Genomic DNA, 20077 nt, shown 5'->3' on the forward strand with positions numbered 1-20077 from the left:
GAGCTTCTGAAGGCCTTTATACAGTTGAAATTTCACTTTAAAAATGCTATCAAATGGCTTCCAGCTTTACAGGTAAAAGACTTGCATATGGCTGAAGGCTTAACATTTCCTTCCGTTATTTTACATTTTCCAGGGACGAATGGAGAAAGGTATTCTCCTTTAGAAGATGATCATTTACCTTCACAGAGATTACAGTCTGCAAGGGAACGGAGAAGGAACCAGATTAAAGACCTGGAATCTGTTGTGCGTATGGTATGGACTTTTAAAATTTTTGTTGAAGAGGCCAAAGTCCTTTTCTATAACCATAAATGTAACTGTGTGAGGGTCTGTGTAGCCCTGTCCTCAGGTGTAGACTTGCTGGAGAGCTCTTTGACACGCTAGGTGTGTAACAGTCTTGTCACAGTGGGCTTGGGAAATGCCCAAGAACTGTGTTGGCCCTACTGAGCAACACCACAAACTTCCAGCTGGCCATCTTGGGCTTCTTGGCATTGATAACACATCGTAACAGTGATGTTCCTGTGCCCCAGCCTTGTGTCCAGAAATTGTTCCCAAACACACAAACAGTTGACTTCTTGCTTGTGCCAGTGGGAAAACATTTGAAAGTGGGTTGAAGGCTGCTAGGTTGATAAGAAGAGGCTGAGAAGTGTTGGGAGTTAGTTGCTTTGCTAAAGAGCATTCTTCTTTCTGAATTTTATTTTGTTTCTCATTGCATTCTTGTAATTACTGTACATATTGACCAGAGAACTATAACTGATTCTTATTCTGTAGCCCCTCACCTGGGTTTGGAATCAGAGGATCTGGGTTCATATCCTGGCTCTGTTACTAACTTGATGATTTTGGTCAATCACTGAACCTCTCTGGGTTTTAATTGGCCTCATCTGTAAAATAAGGTTGGATTAGAAGACCCCTCAAATCTCTTGTGGCTCTAAATCTTTGATCCTATGAGCCTCATCACTTTTTACCAGCATAGGCCTGGAGGAAACAGTATTTGAGACAAATAGTAAGGTCATGTAAGGAGGGAAATGAGTGCTTGTGGCTCAGTTTTCTTTCGGTTTGTTAGTCGAATATATATTAAGTACTGTTACATGCCAGGCACTGGGCTAAGCTTTGGGCTTTCAAAGAATGGTACAAGAAAGTCCCTGCCCTCGAGTAGCTCATGGTCTAACGTAGGAGACAGCATGCAAACCAATACATACAAAGCAAGCTTTATATGGGATAAGTGGGAAATAATCAGAAGAGGAAAAGCACTAGATAGTATTAACGGGGTTTGGGAAAGGCTTCCAGTAGAAAGTGGGGTTTTATATGAGACTTGAAGGAAGCCAGGGAAGCCAGGAAGTGGAAATGAGGAGGGAGAACATTCCTGGCATGAGGGACAGCCAGAGAAAAGTGCCTGGAGCTGAGAGGCATAGTGTCCTACTCAGAACTGCCAGGGGGCCTGTGTCATTAGAGCCAAGAGTGTGTATTTTTGGGAGGGTGTAAGGTCTAAGAAGACTGGAAAGGGGGTGGGGGGAGGCACAGAGCATTTTGTATTTGATCCCGAAGCTGATAGGAAGACTCTGAAGTTTATTCAGTGAGGAGGGGTGATGTGGTTGAACTTTGATAACTGAATGGAGAGAGACTTGTGGTAGGCAGGCCAGCCAGTGGGCTGGTGCAGCAGTCTTTAGAGTGAAGAGGTGAAGGCCTGTTCCAGAGTGGTGGCAAGGTCAGAAGAGAGAAGGGAGTTATTCAAGAGATATTGTGGAGGTGAAATGGACAGGCCTGGGCAACAGCTTGGATTTGGAGGGTGAGATAGTGAGGAATTCAGGATGGCACCTTGGCTTTGAGCCTGAGGGACTGGGAGGATGTGTGGCCCTTTGTAGTAATAAGGAAGGTAGGAAGTGGGGAGGGTTTAAGGGAAAAGATAATAATGAGTTCTGTTTTGGACATGGTGAGTCTCATATGCCTACTGGACATCCGACTTGAGATGTCTAGAAAGGCAGGTGGAGATGCAAGTCTGGACGTCCAGTCAGCAGAATTTCTTGCCCATTCTGATCATGACTCTGGCACTCCATTTTCTCTTTCTCTTACAAAGTCATAGAAGTTGAGAGACCTCAGTGGCCATTTCTTCCAACCAGCATTGGAAAGGGATCTTCACTATCACATAGTTAACAAGGGGTCACGTGGCCTCTGTTTGGAGACCCCCTCACTTTCTTTGCTACATTCTTTAGATAGTATTTGGTGATGGTTTCTCAGCTATTAAATTTACTCCCTAAGTGGAGGAACGAACGTGGAAGCACCATAACAACTTTGCATTTGACACACTGGAGCATGAACCAGATTGCCTCTTTCTGGGCATTTGCATGTGTATCATTTTCTCTGGGCATAACCATCTCTCTCCTTTTGAGTTAATCTGTTCTTTTCTTCTTTAACTTCTTCTCTGTTGTCATTGTGTCATTTTCAGTCTTGTCATGACCTGGTTTAGGGTTTTCTTGGGAAAGATCCCAGAGTGGTTTGCCATTTCCTTCTCCAGCGCATTTTACAGATGAGTTAACTGAGGCAAACAGGGTTAAGTGACTTGCCCAGGGTCACACAGCTGGTAAGTGTCTGAGGCTGGATTTGAACTCAAATCTTCCTGAGTCCAGACTCTGCACTCTATCTACTATGTCACCTAGCTACACAACTTCTTTGCTCCTGAATATGGTATCTTAGTATCTTAGCTTCCTTTCTCTGCCTCCAGTGTAAGCCTTATTGTATGCTCCTCTACATCGATGTTGCCTTTTATCCATGTTATCTACATCTACTGCTCTGGTACCTTAGAGCTCTGATCCACCCAGTGTCCTTCTCTTACCTTTACCTTCCCCCTTTCCTTCTGTAGATCTCACAGTTGAGGGGATGTCAAGGTCAAGTGGAGGTTTTTTAAAGATCCGTAGGAGACCTAAGCACGTTTGTAGGTGGCAGGGAACAAGCCCAGTGTTAAGAAGGGAGTGAAGGTGTGAGAGATGGGCTGCTGGAGGGGTCAGGAGAGGTTAGGGTAAAGAGAGGAAGACTCTGGACCAGAAGGTCCGCGTCTTCATCAGAAACTGGAGCAAAGGAGAGAACGGGGATGATTGAAAGTGGTTCTGAAGTGTGGTGTCAGAGAGAAGAGGAAGCTTACAACTGATGGCTTCCCTTTTCTCAGTAAAGTCGATGGCGAGACTTGCCTGCTGAGAGGGTATAGGGAAAGGAGGGAATTGAAATAGCTGATGTGTTGATAGGGAGGAAGAAAAGTACTATTATGTTGGAGTGAGGGCCCAAGTGAGATTAGATAAGATCAGTATATCATGCACACAGGTGACATGGGTGTGTGACTTTTCTCACCAGTGTTTACATGAGTCTGGCTCAGCAGAGCATGGCTGCTCATGTGACAGATAAGGAAGGGATTCATGAGATAGGACCGTGCATTTGAATTGGTCAGCCTTAGGGCCAAGTGTGCAAACAAAGATTGAGTCTGGAGCGAGGTGGTAGACAGGGAGAACAAAGAAAAGTTTGAAAGGACAGGAGGCTAGAGGGAAGATGAAGAATTGGTCTAGGAGGAGTGAGACCCAGGGAGCATTTGGAGGTTATGATGAGCTGACAGTGCGAGCGTAGCCAGGTTTCAGTTTAGCTTCTAAAAGCAGGGCATGGTTTTCATCCAACAATGTGCTTATTAACTAGTTGACGCGAGCAGACGTTGTTCTTTCTCTCCATGTCTTTCAGCTTTTTTTTTTCCTATCATTTTTCTCAGTAGTGCACCTCAGTGCTCATCAACTGGGCAAGAGTTACCTACTTTGAGCTTTAATTTATCCGAATGCACCTTTATAAATACTCCTTCCTAATGTCTTTTCTGTCTTCTGTAGTTCATTTTGATACCTCTTAGTTCTCAAGTCATCCATCTTGAGAATGCAGTTGCATCTCCTAAGTGGAGCAGAGATTAGGGAAAGAATAGAATAAAAAGAATGGTATAGGCCTTAAAGCTTTTCTTGACTTGCCAGGTGTGCAACATGAGACTTTGTTTCCTTGAACCTAATGTGTCCTTGGACTTGAGACCTGTAACCCATTGACCACTGTAACAAAGCAGTTTAGGAAATTTGAAGGATTGAACACTGAGTTGGGGTGTGCGGAGGATGTGGAGGAACAGGGAGGGCACCATAGAGGAGATATGGGACCTGATCTGGGCCTTACAGAAATGGTAGAATTAAGTGCTGGGAAAGGAAGCAAATTCCATGTATGAGGGTGGGGCTTGCCAGCATGAATGCAAAGGTAGAAGGTAGAACAAGACCAGAGAACTTGGCTGGAACATAGATTGTATAAAGGGAAGATACTGTTAGCTAAGGCTGGAAAAAGGTAGGTCGATGCCAGATTGTGGAGGGCTTCAGATTCCACATTAAGGAGTTTGCATTCTAAGGGTAAGAGACACCAGTATTATTGAAAAGGAAGGTGATGTGGTCAACAGGATGAGACTATCAACATCAAGTAGTTATTAAGCACCTACTATGTACTAGTCTTTAGGGATGCAAATACAAAGAATAAAATAACTTTTATTCTTAGAGCACTTACGGATGTAAGTGTAGGGGAAGTGTTGGGGAAGATGGTATGTACACATCTAAGTTAATATAGAATATATACAAATATATAGTGGTTTAAAAAAAGGTAATTTGGCAAAGAAGGCTCTAGCAGTGGTGGGAGTCAGGAAAGGCTTCATGCAGAAAATAGTCCTGGAGTTCTGTCTCACTTGAGGGATACCATGAGGTGAAGGTGAGCAGTGAGTGTGTTCAGCGGGGAAGAGACACAGGAAATGCAGTGTCATGTGGTAAGGGAGAGAGAGGCCAGTTTGGCTGGGTGGATTGTAGGTGTGGGTACAGAAATGATGTCTAACAAGACTGGAAAGATGGTTTGGAACCAGGTTTTGAAGGGCTTTAAAAACCACACATTGTCAGATCTACATTTAGAAGACAGACTGCAGTAGGAAGGGATTGAGGCAGAGGGACCAGTGAGGCTGTTGCAGTAATCTTGGAGAGACATACTGACTTACTGACCATGAGTATTAGTTGTGCAGGCAGAGAGGAGGGGACAGATGTGAGACAAGGTACAGTAAAAATGGCAAGATTTGGCCATTGTGGGTGCTGTGGCTTGATGTAGGAAATGAGGCATAAAGATTACAAACCTGAGACTGGAAGAATGGTAGCGTCTCTAATAAAAATAGGCAAATTTGGAATGAGTGAGTTTGGGGGGGAATATATGAGGATTTAATTTTTGAATATGTTGAATTTGAGATGACTCTGAAACATCTGTTTATAAATGTCCAAGATTCAATTGGTGATGTAGAAGTGAAGGTCAGGGGAGACTAAGAAGTGAAGAAGTTGGGAAGAAGGGGCATGCTTTGGGTGGGAAGATGAGCAGTTTTATTCATTCCAAGTTTCAGGTACCAGTGAGACATCCATTGGTTATGTGCAGCAGACAATGGGAGATGTGGGACCAGAGACTCATGGGAATGATTGAGACTGGATATATAGAAGAAATCTATGTAGCCATGAGAAATCACCGAGGGAGAGTTATAGAGAAAGTGCCTGTAGAGTTTGGGGGAACTCACATTTAGAAAACAGGAAGGATAAATTGTATGACCCATAACTATAACAACCCTAATTTTAAGGTCTCAAAATTGCCTTGTACTTAGCTCTGGCATTTCAGAAATCCAGTTCAACAAATATTTAAGTTCTGTCTTCTAACTGCAGGATAATTTTCATCCTACTGTGCAACCTGATGGTTTCTCCTTAAAGTCAGTATCCAGTATAAATATTGACCAGCTTAGACTCAGAAATGAAGAACGAATGCGAAGACTAAATGAGCTTCAAAAAAAAGCTATCGATACAGGTAAAGAACCATATTTGAAGGACTACTGTGCGTTCTTGGAGAAGTGTCATGGCTACTTTGAACACATCCATTGATGACAGAGAAAAAGGCTATATATAGCTTATGGAAGTTCCAGTACTGTGCCTTGGGACCTATGAGTAGCAGCAACAATATAACAAAACTGAAGTTGTCAGGGGTATATCAATTTTTCCAATGAATAGGACCTGTTAGGAATCTTCCTAATAATGGGGGTGGAGGGAATGGGGTGACCCTCCACTGAAGTCCTCCAGTGCCTTATTGCAACAAAGAGATGATACTGGATTTTCAGAGGCTGTGGCAGTAAAGCATAAACTTTGGCAAGACCAAGTGATGAATTTTGTTGTTTTTTTAAATTGAAAACGAACCTAATAAAGTTCAGGTTGGCTGCCAGGTGGTGAAAAAATTTTTTTAAAGCCATGGTGAATGAAAACCGTTAATCACAGGTTGCTTTAGTACTTGGGAAACTCATCCATGCTGTTAGCATCGACCTTTGTGGAGTGATGGTAGAGAGGAAGCTCAGTTTAATTGTGAATTTTTAAAATTGAATTGAAATTTTTTTGAATCATTGAAATGTTTGGTTGCCATCACTGGCTTTTTCTTTTAAACATTAAATATCATTATGTAGAGATTTTTCAGGATTTCACAGTAAATCACTTTAATGTTAATGTTTGCATTCTGCATTTTAGAAAAAAATATGAAACTAGGTTAAGATTATGGTACTAGAATTGTTTCCTTTTGTAGGCTAAATAAATCTGATACTAACTCATTATAGTAGTAGAAGCCCTTACTGGCTAAACATGTGGCAGTAATTTCTTCTTGGCGAAATCTGGTGATGCATAAAATTACCACCACTTTCCACAAAGCATGATAACATGCCCAATTCCATCTAGTGTACAGTTGGAATATTCCTGAAATCCTCCTCCTGAGGAAGAAAGTATATATTTGTTTTGGCTGCTTTGTTAGCCATGTTTCTTTTTTCCCTTTGTAGCTATTAAGTGGGACAGGGCTGTCAGTAGGTTGTACCCTGTTATTAATTCTTCTAGATAGTAAACTCATACAATGGACAAACTTTGTTGGGTCTTTGTTGGTTATTATATAGTCTATTTATCTCAGCATGTCCTTTGATTTATACTTGTCCCCATACTTTAATACCTGTTATTGTTCCAGATTGGAATTTAAATTTTATCTGAATGTAACAATCTTTCAGTTCAAATACATTTCTTTGTTGTCTAGCACGAGAATGAATGTATTAGCTAAGTGAGGGATTCGTCACAGGGAGGGGAGGAGATACGTGAACTTATGAAAATATTTTGATTAACTCTGTTACAGTATAATTGCTTCTTTTATACATTGAAAGCATTATTTTGAGAAGGGATCCATAGGCTTCACAGTGGACGCTATGGTCAGGGGGGATCCATGACACAAAAAAAGTTTAAAAACCCCTACTCTAAGCAGTGTAATGTTGACTAATTTTATTGGTTAATTTCCTCACTGATAGGATGAATTTTAAGGTTTGCACTTCCTTAGACGCTAAGATAATTTAGTGATAACCAGTTACTGAGTTTTAAATAAACTTTAATTGTCCTTTCAAACAGGAGCTTTTGGGTATGATGTGGATTGACTGCTCATTAAATTGTTTTCACGTGTCCCTTTGTTGTGCCAGTCCTTCACAGACCAGGAGATGTAATTTAGAAAAGAAATGAAATTTCCATCACAGGGTAGGAAGACAGATTTTCATAATTATATCTAATAATAAATAAGCCATAAGAATATAGGTAAAGAGGTACTGTTCAAATAAACTAAAATCCTGTAGAAGAGAGAATTGGAATAGACACTGTTTGATTTCTTATTTTTGGCCGAAGACAGTTACTTCCAAACAATATTTCAGTAATTCACCACCTTCTGTGTAAACTGCCCTTCAATTCCCTTCCTGAAAGTAACTTGACATTTTCATAGACCTTAAAGTTTACACTCGACCTATAAATTTATTCAAACTTCACAGAAACCATGCCAAGAGAGTACTGCAAGTGACTGACCCCTATTTTACAAATGCAAAAACTGAGGCACAGTGATGTTAAATTACTTACCTACAGTTTCCTAACTAGTGTCAGGAGTGTGCTTGAATTCATATTTCTCCAGGTCTAGCACTGCACTACTCACTAAATTTTCATTCCACATGGAAAGTAAAAATAATTAAAATTTGTTTCTGATTGAATTTACCCATGTTAAGTTAATGGGTAAAGTTGTTTTCCATTATCTTCACCACTTTTCTTTAGAATATAAAAAACCTGAACATGTAAGTAATCGGTTTCACAGAGATTACATCCTTGTATGAGGTATTGATAAAGGGAACTTAAATTATTTTTACCACAAATATTTTTAAATTAAATGTGCCAAGAACACATGTATACAGTAGCACTGACCTAGAAATGTGGATCTCTGTCTATAATAGAACAGCCTTTAATAGAACAGCCTTTATGATATCCCAGGTTTTCCATATCAAGAGCTCTTTTTTAGAATGTTGATGGCTGTATCAATATTGGCCTAATTAAGCATAAAGACTCTGAGCTTGCTTGAGGAAGGAACTTCCAAAAGACAGCATATGCTGATTGAATAAACAAAAATTCATTTCTTGATCTTTAACAGTACTCGTCCTCTTCTTTTTTTAAAAAATTTTTTCCCTCTTCCTCTTCCAAAATGTTAGTATGGTTTATTCTTTTTGTCCCAAAATATCTTGATGTATTTTCTCATAGGTGAAATTGATCCTCTTAAGGAAACAGCTTCAAGATGCCTTCACTGTTCCAAAAAATTATTTTAACCCAAAGGGAGCATGTGAGAAGTAGAATGAAGCATTAGGGACGGTCCCAGTTACCTGAATGCATGATAAACATCTGAATTACTGAATTGTCAGTTAGCATGCCACATGACAATTGTTCTTTGAAAAAAAAAAAGATAATTTGGGCCATACCAGTTCGCTTTTGATGACTCTGTCCCTAACTCTATTGTATCAAAAAACATAGTGAATTTTTCTATCAAAGCAGGTCCGTGGTTTTTAGTCAGTTAAATTTTGGTAACTCAGCATCTCTTACATTCTTTATTCCTACATATACTAAAATGAGTATATGTCTCCATATTATGCAAAGCAGAAAAATGTGAGCTTCCTGTTTCTCTTCTCCTCCAGATGACGAAGTTTCTCTGGTTGATCCAGATGACATTCTCAAGCACTTTACATCCAGTGGTGGTGAAAGAAGACCCAGTTCTGTACAAACTGTAGCCACAGAGCCTTGGCTCCGACCTGGAACTTCAGAGACTCTCAAAAGGTTTGTGGTTGAGCAGTTGAACCAAGAGCAGCGTTCCTCTGAAAATCCATTACCTTTTAACTGGCAGGGCCTTTCTACAGCACATGGTTAAAAATAAATCGAGACTGGAACCAGTTGTGCCTTTCAAGGTAAAAGTAATGTTAATCTGAACTTTTTGTCTTCTAGGCCTTATTCCCCACCCCCAAATATCCCATCTCACATGGATAGACAATTTTTAACCTGTAATATACCATACTAAATGTGTACATATGTATTTTTTTCCATATTTTGTTGCTTTCATGTGTTCCATGAAATTGTACAGGATGTATTTTTTTTTTAAAAAGCCACCATTACTGTTAAATTACATAATGCAAAAAGTATGGAATTTTTTCACACATTTTGCCATAAATTATAGTAGTAATGAAAAGTTCTTGTTTGTAACTGACTACCGTATGTGCATTATCTTTATTCTGCCTGTTACTAGGATGAAGTGAATAAAAATTTAAAGTGTCTTAATACATGTAAAACTTGAAGACCCTTTGGTCATGTGTCTATAAATGCACAACTTTGCCAGTGTCATCAATATTCAGAATCATCTTTTAGCAAATACTCCAGCATGTATGGTAGCTTTGACCATTCCCCTTACTAGCTACAGCAAAGATGCTGTTTAGTTCTACAACATTTTATAGCTGCTGACTCATTTTGTAAGTAAATGATGGGGGCCATAATTGATTTTGATTGTGTTCAATCAATCAGTTGTGTACAAAAATGAGCATTCCACTTTTCTTTTGCTTCTGTTATATTTTTGGTGCCAATGAAGGCATTGTCTTAAGTTAATGTCTAATTTATGGTATGATTTAACTACTTGTTAATGGAAATAAAGTTTTATTTTATTATCAGTGCTGTTCTGTAGAAAATGTAATTTTACAATTAAAAATTACAATTCTTGCAGTAAACTAGCCAATTATTCTAATAACATCCTAGGATTTTGACTTGGAAAGAAAGACGGCAAAACATAGGCCATGTAAAATACTGATTCCTTGGTGTATAGTTTTCAGAATATAAGGATACTTTGAAATAACTAGAAACTTTTCTAGGGTGACAGGAAATTAAGGGTTGAAACTGTTGTCTTTAGGTTGATTGTCTATTTCTGTTTCATGGATATGAGACAAAATGAACTTGGATTCGGTATTCCGTCCTCTTTGGGTCACGCCCCAGCAAAACCATTTGACAACTACCTCTTGTTTCCAAGACTATTATTCTGATTAAATTTTCCAATGTTGGGGCAGCTAGGTGGTATGAGTGGCACACCAGCCCTGGAATCAGAATCTGGCCAATCAAATCTGGCCTCAGACACTCGATGCACTTACTAGCTGTGTGACCTTGGGCAAGTCACTTACCCCAAATCGCCCTGCCTTCCCCCCTCCAAAAAAAGAAAAAAAAACTTTTCCCCCCATGTTGGCAATGAATGGATCGACTGGACAAGACCAGTCTATAGCTAGCCTTCAAAGAATATTAATTTCAAACAGGAGGTGACATAATGCTTCTGACTTTTGTTAAATAGATTATTTAGAATGCAAGACAGTGCAATAAACTCTGAGCCATCTTCATAACCAATCTGGGCTTTTTGAGCAAGGGGCATGATTGACTAGAAGAAAAGACTATATCCCAATCCAAATATTTATTATTTTAACATGTACTACCTAGGAGATAATGTGGTAGGTAAAACTCGGGCCAGAAGGCCTCTCTAGCACACATCTTCACTTTAAACAAAGTATCCTCAAAGCAACATCCTACTGTGACTGAAGAGGAAAAGGAATTCTGTCCTCTTAACAATTTAGTGTAACCATAAATTCCTCTCCCCTATATCTAAATCCTGGTTTCACTATCTAAATTAATTAGAAGCCTGAAGCTTGCAAAGGACGTTTTAGTTGGGATATGTGGTGACTAAGAACCTAATCTCTGATTCACGGTTACATTGCAGCACTTTTAAAAATGGCTATTTAAATTTCACTTGAGGGAGGAGAGCGAACACTGGAAAGACTATCCTCTATCACATCTTATAAATACGTGGAGTCAGACAATGAGGTGGAAGTCCTGTGGCTCTCTGTCCAACTTTGTTATGAACAACTTCAACAAACCCATTTTACACATTTATTTATTTGTTCAACAAATATTTATTGAGCCTCCTACAAAGGAATATAATTGAGAATGTCTCTAACACTTGGACCCTGAAGGAAAAGCACCATGTGAAGAGATGGTTTTGCATTACTGATGTATTAGCAAGTCTCTGGTAGGCTGTCAGCCTTACTCTGGGTTCTCAGTTGCTCATACACAAAAGAGGTAAAAACAGTTATAACTGCCTTTAATTTGCCAAGTTTAAGCCTTCGGGAGGCACGATGTGGTGAAGGCAGGAGTATGTGGGAGGGGATCCAAAGTATCTAGAGCGAATAAAATGTATTCTGAACTACAACTTAAAATAACGGTTTTATAGTTCTTGATATTCAGTTAAAAATCAGAGTCAATGAAACAAGTTTCTGTAGATTACACTGGTTTTGATTGCACTGATGAAAGAATTCAAAAACTTTATTGACCTATAACCTGATTAGAATATGCCAGATGAGAACCAATATTGTACAGAAAGTTGTACAGAATTTTTACATAAAAAACTTTACATATCTGTACCATATATATTTTATCCGTCTGAAAAAATTTTCTACATCCACTGTTAATACAGAATGCTTGACAATCTTGTCTTTTTTAAGCCATCAGAGCACAATTCACAGTATGAATACATTTCCAATAAATCTAACCATCCTCACTCAAACCATGCCAGATTTGTTACTTTAATATATTCAACATTAAATTCTGTACATAGAGTGAAATCTACATCAATCCCCACCCCCCCAAAAATAAAAAAAAAAATTGTGACAGCAGACACAACCTAGACTTGTTTTTTCAGTGATTCAAGTTCCAGTCCTTGAAGGATCATACTTTTAATGGCTCATGTTTAAAAGCCCTAACACAAGTATGTTACAGGTAGTTATGTCAGTAGTGATATTATTCTACCTCTGTTTTTGATAAGAGTCAGCAATGGTAGCTTCTGGGCTATAATTCCCCAGCCCCCCACCCCAAAATTTTCACTGCATTGGGAGAAATAAAAAAGATCCCACAAAACAAAAACAAAACAAGTATCAACCCAAACTTCTAGTGCATCTGATAAACAAAATATTATGGGTCTTTAGCAAATGAATAAGAAAATAAAGAAATAAAATAAACTAATGCAGGAAGAACTATATAATGTTAAGGTTTTATATTACAGACCTGCATCTCTGTACATTTTTTTTCACAGAAGGATGATTACCAATATCTCAGGTAGCCTGAGTGTGCAAAAATCTTCAGAATAAGAATACCATAGTTGCTAAATATCTTTTACCGTGAACAATAATTTTCTCTTTTCCCCCCAATTATAAACATTTTATCCTTCAAAATACAGCTCTCCTGAGTTGTACTTCTTGCAGAAGTTCAAGCCTTTACATGTATAGTTAGTTCTTTGGGTAAATTTTACTCTTCATACTTGCCATAAACACCTGTGGCTACCCTGCTGTCTAGAACAAAGGAGGGTATCATAGCACATACTGACACACTGTGCTGAAAACAGGCTCTAAGCTCAACATGAGCCCAACAAGACAATCAGAGATAATCCATCAGATAACTGAAAAGTATTAGATGGAGTGTTTGTTGCAAGTCTGAGTTACAGTTCTATACGCCTGTACCGTCAAACCATAGAAACATGCTGCCATACAAAGAAGGCATTTTCCAAACTGGAAACCTTAGCTCCATAGTCCTTGGAAAGAGCTGAAGGATATAAACTCTAACAGAGTAATATTGTTACCATCAGTGCTTGCTTGTTCCAAGCTCTTGTTCAGGTGGTTGTGATATCTGAAAAACTACTCCAATACGAAGAAAAAACCTCCGGAGGACAGCTCGAAGTTCAGGAATCAGGTCAAATTGCATAATTTCACACAAGAGAGGGTAGTAGAATGATGCATGCGCTTTGAACTGGGGGAAAAATGATTTTAACATTTAGCATTGCTAGGATTCAAACAGATTGTTATAAATATATTTGCAAAACTAAAGATTGTAAGGACTGATAAATCTAGGTGAGAGTTGAAGGATCTGCTGAATGTACAATGACAACGTAGATTGTTTTTTAAAAAAAATTTCCAGTGTTTGCAGAATTTACTGTGACTGTAAAACTAAATTTCAATACGTTTTTTCTTTTAAAAGTCTTATTTTATAAAATAAATAACTTTATTTTTCCCCTATAATAAATTTAATGATTTTCCTTAGTATTTAGAGAAAGTAAAAAAAAAAAACTATGGATATATTATAGCTTTTTGTATATTTTATGTGTAAGTTGGATCATTTAGGTTTTTCATTAAAGTTTTAAAATATTTTGCCAAAATCTTGTGCCATTTGGCCAGGTAAAACATGAAATGACAAATGCATATACCCATGTTCTCTTAAATTGATCTATAAGATTTTCATGGGAATGTATGAAATACTTAATTACCCCAAACCACAAAACAAGCAAAAGGTTTTTTTAAAAATCTTTTTTTTTGGTTTTTTTGTCCAACAAAATTATAATCCTGAGAGAGGTGTTCAGAGCACCGGGTATAAACAACTTGCCCATCGCTACAGAGCTAGCATGTATCACAGGCGGGACTTTAGTCAAGGTCTTCCTAAGTCTACTCTACTACATCAAACTGCCTTTCTATTCTTATATTTGGATAAAACACTCTGCCTGTACCTAGGCTGTATGTTCCTTAATACTTTGCTTTAACTTCTGTATACCTTGGAGCAGCTCCAGACTTTCATTCGGAGGGGACTGCCTTAAGTGACTGATTGACTATACTATTGTTCTCCTTCTGGCTGCAGTCTACTTATCTCCAGGGTCACTCTCCAAATCTCCCCTTTGACTTTATTTAGCAACTGGTCACCTTCCTTTTTATCCTCCATCCCTTTACTGTGCCTTTAGACACATCAAAATTCAAGCTGAAGTACTCTTCTCATAAGAATCACAGGTGAGAAGCCACATTTGGGTAAGTTACTCCTGGATTTAAATGCAGAATCATTGAATGCCTGCTACTTTCAAACAAACCTATTTCCTTCCCTGCTATAGCTTACAAATGATTTTCTGTTTTGGTATAAAACTCATGATAAAACACCATAAATCTGTTTATACACTAGTCTTTTAATTCCAGGTGTAACAGTAACCAGTCCTCCTCCACAAAGATTTTAGCACCTAATAGGTGACTTTTGTTCTCTATCCCACACCCAAGGCCAGCCCTCGGATTTAAAGTCAAGTTGAGGATCTCCTCAAACTTCTGCAAAATTCCTTAATTTCAATGACTTCCATTCTCCACCTCACTTGGGCTACACCAAGATAGAGACACACTTTAGACCTCACCACCACATGGAAACAACCACCTCCAAGAAGCTAACCTTTCTTCTATTCTGGTCTCAGACCACAACTACCCATCCAGCCTATCTATCCTACCTACTTTCTCACCCATCCAGCTCTCTGTCCTTATTTTAACCTCCAGTCTCCCAGACTTCTTCCTGTTCCCCTAAGCCCCTTCCTTGCTTTAGCTCATGGCTCCATAGTTTGCCACTTTTGAGATTCACTAGACATTGCTCCCTAGAATTTCCAGCCTGCTCTCCACTGATCTATTGTGAATGGGGCAAAATTACTCAAGAAGTTGTATGGGGAGAGAGGCAACAAAATACGTTAATGACTTTATGGTGGGGGTTTTTTTTGGCTATAAGTTATCATAGTTATGTTTTCAGGATGTACCCCTTAGCAAGAGGGAACCTGCTGAGACAGGCAACTCATATGTAAAAGTGACTGGATCCTTAGCTATGCTAGGGAGCTACTCACTTCTTTGTATTGGTCTTTTTGTAATACTGGCTCAGCCAGTGGGTAAAGTTTTGAATGGGAAACTAATTTAGTTTGGCAGAAGCCACCATGAAGTAGAGAAGCAGAGCCATGTTCAGGCCGTATGGCTGAGAGAACAAAGGGTGGGTGCAAGAGAACTTTTTCATCAAGGACTAAACTGGCTGAAAAAAAAAAGAATCTGGCCTACAAAAATTTGCTTAAGAGGGCCAGTCAGAACAAGACGTGAGCAAAGCAGCCTCTGTTGGGGCTAGATCACTCCAAAAGAGGTAAAAGATGGAAAAGCTCCTGAAACTCTAGTCAAGTAGCTTTGGGTTCATGAAAAGGAGCCTACTATGTTCCAGCCCCTGTGCCTAAGCACTTTTTACAAATATCTCATAAACAAATCATCTCCTATACATGGTCAATATGAAAGGGGCTGAAAGACATAAAAAGTTTAGATTAAGTCATACACCTAAATACATATAACATACAGTTAAGTGTGATGTAGGTTAAAAACAAAAGGTAAAGTCCATGGGAGGGAAGGGCCCCTTAAAAAAAAAAAAAGAAAAACCTTCCTGCAGCATGTATTTTAGAAGGATCATTAGGAATTTACTAGGTGAAGGGGAAGAGAGGGGGAGTTTGCTCAAGGCATAAAAAGCGGCATTAAGGTAAAGACAGAAAAGCACACTTGCAGGCTCCTGAGACAGGAGTTCAGTTTGGCAGGATGGATACATCATAGGGAGAAGAATGAGATAAATGTGGAAATATTGAGGGATACCATATTGTGAAGGTCCAGACAAAGCAATCTCTAAACCTTACTTGGTAAGCACTGAGGAGACGGGGAGGGTTTTTTGAGCAGAAGCCTGATATGCTCACACTGATGCTGAACAAAGGTTAGTGTGGCGGCTGGATGAAGGAAGAATTGGAGATGGGAGAAAGTGGAGATGGGAAGACTTGTTAGTTGAGTACTATGATAGACCAGAGGGTAGTAAGAGGAGGGTGATAATGGGAAGAAGGTGGGAGATACCCTGGAAGTAGAAGCAACAGACCTGGTTACCGTCTGGCTAGGAGTGATGAGGAAAGTGTTGTATATGATAATGGATGAGGGGGACGGTGACAAAAGATGATCAGGATAGAGAACAGTAAGGCCATATTCCCATGTATGCCCGTATTCCTGAATTCCCCACCGAGGGCCACATGACAGAAGGCTGAGAAGACAGTTTTGGCACTTGGAGTTAAGCTGAAATATCAAGGTTCGAATTGTTTATGAGAATTCTATGGCAACAAGGAGCTAAGGAGATATAGCTGGAACTCCAGCATCAAACTGTTGGGATGCCTCCTACTCCCTTGTGCCATCTCCACAGAAGTGAGGCTGCTGTTCGGTTATTTTCACTTGTGCCTTTTTGTGACTGTTTGGAATTTTCTAGGCAGTGATACCGGAGTGGTTTTCCATTTCCTTCTCATTTAGCAGGTGAGGAAATTGCGTTAAACAGGGTTAAATGACTTGCTCAGGGTCACAGAGCTAGTGTCTGAGACCAGATCTGAACTCAGGAAGATGAGTCTTTCTGACTCCAGGCCTGGAACTCTAGCCCTGCACCACCAAGCTGTCCACAGAAGTCCCCTTTAAATAGCAATGAGCTTGGTGTGCTATTAGAATAGAAAAGGGGATAAAGGAAGCACTAGGGCCTTTTCTATGCAGCTGATGGACAGTTGGGGATCCAGGTAATAAGCATGGATGGGTAGTGGCAGCTTGAAACCTGAAAGGGATACCAGAGTGTTAAGACCTGGGCTGATTGGTAAAAACAATAACTCTGACGAAGTTAGGGGAAAAAAACTTAGGATACTGACAAGCTGAATCCTCAAACAAGATTGTAACCTCCTTGAGGGATCTTGGGAGATGGCAATGGGTTCTGAAGTACATGTTTTATTAGGTAGCAGGTGGCACAGTCGATAGAGCCTTGGATATGACTCCAGACAAGTCACTTGACCTCTGCCTCTAACAGCACCTCCCTCCCAGGGCTGTTGTGAGACTCTAATGATCACCGTAGAAGTGACTCTACTCTCTCCTTTCTCAATGACACAGATGTCCTTGTAGATGTTAAGATTGCTGCCTCAAGCTCAATACGTCCAACTCATTTCTGCTGCCACAATCTTTCTGATTTTCCCTCTCTGTAGCATCATCATCTTTCCAGTCACCCATGTTTTTAACCTGGGACTCATCACTGAACCTCCCTTCCTGTTTTCCCCCACATCCAAACAGTCACCAAGTCTTCCTGATTCTGCCCCCCTCAATAACTCTCAAATCCATATCCTCTGGTCATTCCCACTAGCATCACCGTAGTTTAGGGTCTCTTTTCCTCTTGTATGGACAATGCCCCAGTCTTTCAACAGGTTCCCCAACTCAAGTTGCTTCCCTCTCCAATGCACCTTACATTGCTAACAACACAGGGATGGATTCTACTGGCCAAAAACCTTTGGCCACTTGCCATTGCCTACAAAGTATATACTCATCAACCTAACGAAGCCCTTCATAATCTGGATCCAACCTATCTTACCAGCTTTCCCCCCACACTATTCCCTCTCAGGTACACTACACTCAAGCCAACCTGGCTTGAAAACATCCCCTGCTTTTCTCCTGAAGACCTTGTTCCTGCTCTTCATTAAGCCTGCAATGGTTTCCCCTCACCACTTCTATCCAGTGATTTCCTACCCATATTTCAAGGACCAGGCCGAACACTACCTTCTTCATGAAGCCTTTCATCATTATGCTGCTACAAAGGATTTCTCTTTCACCTCATATCATAGTACTTGATACTCATTTTAGGCCCCTGGCTTATTTTAGCACAGTGCCAGCTACATAGTAAGTTCTTAATAAATGCTTGTTTCCTACTTTTAATTTGTATTATATTTTCATGCTTATGTGTTCCTTAAGCAAATGAACTTATATTTTTATTTTTATAACTCCTCCAGATATATGCAGCCCAGTGCCCTGCACAAAGTAGGTGCTTAAAAAGGCCGAATGACACAGTCAAGTGACAAGGAGCAAAGTTCATATAGGAGGCAGGTTAGAGAAGCAGTAAAGACTGAGGAAGGAAGGAAGGTACTGCATGGAATCCTCAATACTGTTCAAATGCAGTTCCTGAGGCCCTCTTTGGAGGTGGAGTGGTTTGCAATGAACGGTATTTATGAAGTAAATCCAAACAGCAACAAGTCCACAGAATGACATTTCTTCCTCAAATTCACAATATTATCAATTTTCATAATCAAAACCAGAACCAAACACTTTTTAAGGATGGAACAAAAGAAACATTTCTGTATCTAATACTTACCCTATTGTCACTTATCTTTAGAACTTTAGTTAGAAACAAAAGAAGTAAATTAGTCCAGGCTTCCCGGTGACTTTCTGATGTAAGAGTTAGGAAATAACTTAGTGCTTCACTGCAGACACTACAATAAGAGAAGGTATAATTTATGTAAAGAATACATGCACGCGCACCCCCCCCCCAATTCAGCACCTTAGTAGATTGCAGACTTAATAAATACTTGCTGTAGAACTGAATATGAAACCAGGAGAAGGGGAAAGGAGAAGGGAGGGGCAGAGAGGGAGAGAGACAAAGAGAGGGAAGAAGACGAGAGAAGAGGGAAAGAAAATTCAATGTAGGCCTCACAGCCAGGAAGGCAGTGTCTACTACACACAATGTGCCCAATAAATGCTTACTAACTGACCTGAGTTCAAACTTTGCCTCTGACACAACTCATAATTGGCTTCATATGGGCCTGGACAAGTCATTTATCATTTTGAAGCCTGATCTGCTCTGGCAGAGTTAAGTTTTTCACAGGGAGCTCCTGACACCAATGAAATTGCAGTTTAAAAAAAAAATAGGATATTGAAATAGAAGGTAAGGAGTTTTTTTTTTCCTTAAATCAATCAGTTAATTGATTTTAATCAAGGAGAGCAGTTTGGCTGAACAGTTTATAGGTAGACAATTTCCACGGAATCCTAAAGGTCTGACAATAAACAAGCATTTATTAAACATCTACTATATGCCAAGTATTGTGTTAGGTACTAGGTAGTATTGGTAAAATCAATGCAGTAGTTTTTTGGACAGGGGAGGGCTCCCAAAGGTGAGGAGGTTGCTCATCTCGGGCTTCATGGGGGAGGAGTGGCCTTTGGGGTTGACCTTTGAAAGCTCTAACAAGTAAAGGAGAGGAGGAGATGGGCATTGCAACTGTGAGTAATGGGGAACCCCCGAAGCAAAGGAAGGGGACGAGTGTGACATGGGAGAAACAGTAAGGTGGCCACTTTGGCTAGTCCATGAACAGGAATATTGTGTCAGGAGCCTGGAAAGGTATGTTGGCACCAGGTTTGGAAGAGCTTTAATGCTACACAAGAGAATCTATATTTAATTCTACAGGTAATAAAATATGGAGTGGAGTTTACTGAGCAAGGGAGTAACATGCTTGTTTTCTGACTAGACACTTGTGTCTATACCATTTATTTATTATTTGCATGCCTATTTTAATTGTGTTTAATTATTTTTTGCATTATACCCCTTTACCTAGCCAAGAAGATCTCTTCTGTCTCCAAAAACCTGAGTCCAGAAGTAAGTGCCCTTCTGGGCCCAAACAAGCCCATATTTTACCCAGGATTATAGATAATAGACTTTCAGTACCCCTTTTAATGAACCTTGAGCAGGAATAGGAAAATCAGCATTACAATCCTATCCCTTACCCCCATTTAACCAAGGAAAGGTGAGGGCAAGTGCTTACTACATCAGAGATGGGACCTTTCCTGCACACAAGAGGAAAACTGAGAGGCTATCTTTGGATTTGCTATTCCTCTTGCAAATTAAATTTATGCTGGATGAGGACTTGGAACATCCTACCTCCCTTTTCTATGCCTTCCACCTTCTGAGTTCTCAGTTAGCTGTAAAGAATATTCTTTAATAAA

General features: G+C 39.7%; 2 protein-coding genes across 8 annotated transcripts in view; one reads left to right on the top strand and one right to left on the bottom strand.

Moving 5' to 3' along the window:
* The window catches only part of CSPP1 (centrosome and spindle pole associated protein 1), a 135858-nt gene extending 125774 nt beyond the window's left edge, over positions 1–10084 (top strand). For 6 of the 7 annotated variants that reach the window (XM_036766552.1, XM_036766589.1, XM_036766561.1 and 3 more), the window contains 3 exons: positions 134–252; positions 5730–5868; positions 9068–10084. In XM_036766552.1, the coding sequence (XP_036622447.1) occupies positions 134–252; positions 5730–5868; positions 9068–9297 (488 nt within the window). In that variant the 3' untranslated portion in view covers positions 9298–10084. Of the gene's footprint in view, positions 1–133; positions 253–5729; positions 5869–7481; positions 7593–9067 lie in introns of those variants that run through there. The other variant, XM_036766605.1, reaches the window with a different exon arrangement.
* A 1654-nt stretch (positions 10085–11738) lies between these two features.
* The window catches only part of ARFGEF1 (ADP ribosylation factor guanine nucleotide exchange factor 1), a 168887-nt gene continuing 160548 nt past the window's right edge, over positions 11739–20077 (bottom strand). The window contains exons 38-39 of the mRNA XM_036753413.1: positions 18456–18573; positions 11739–13247 (exon numbers count right to left, since the gene is read on the bottom strand). Coding sequence (XP_036609308.1) covers positions 13083–13247; positions 18456–18573 — 283 coding nt within the window. The 3' untranslated portion in view covers positions 11739–13082. The remainder of the gene's footprint in view (positions 13248–18455; positions 18574–20077) is intronic.

This window comes from Trichosurus vulpecula, chromosome 1, assembly GCF_011100635.1.
Source record: "Trichosurus vulpecula isolate mTriVul1 chromosome 1, mTriVul1.pri, whole genome shotgun sequence".
NCBI classification, from domain to species: domain Eukaryota; kingdom Metazoa; phylum Chordata; class Mammalia; order Diprotodontia; family Phalangeridae; genus Trichosurus; species Trichosurus vulpecula.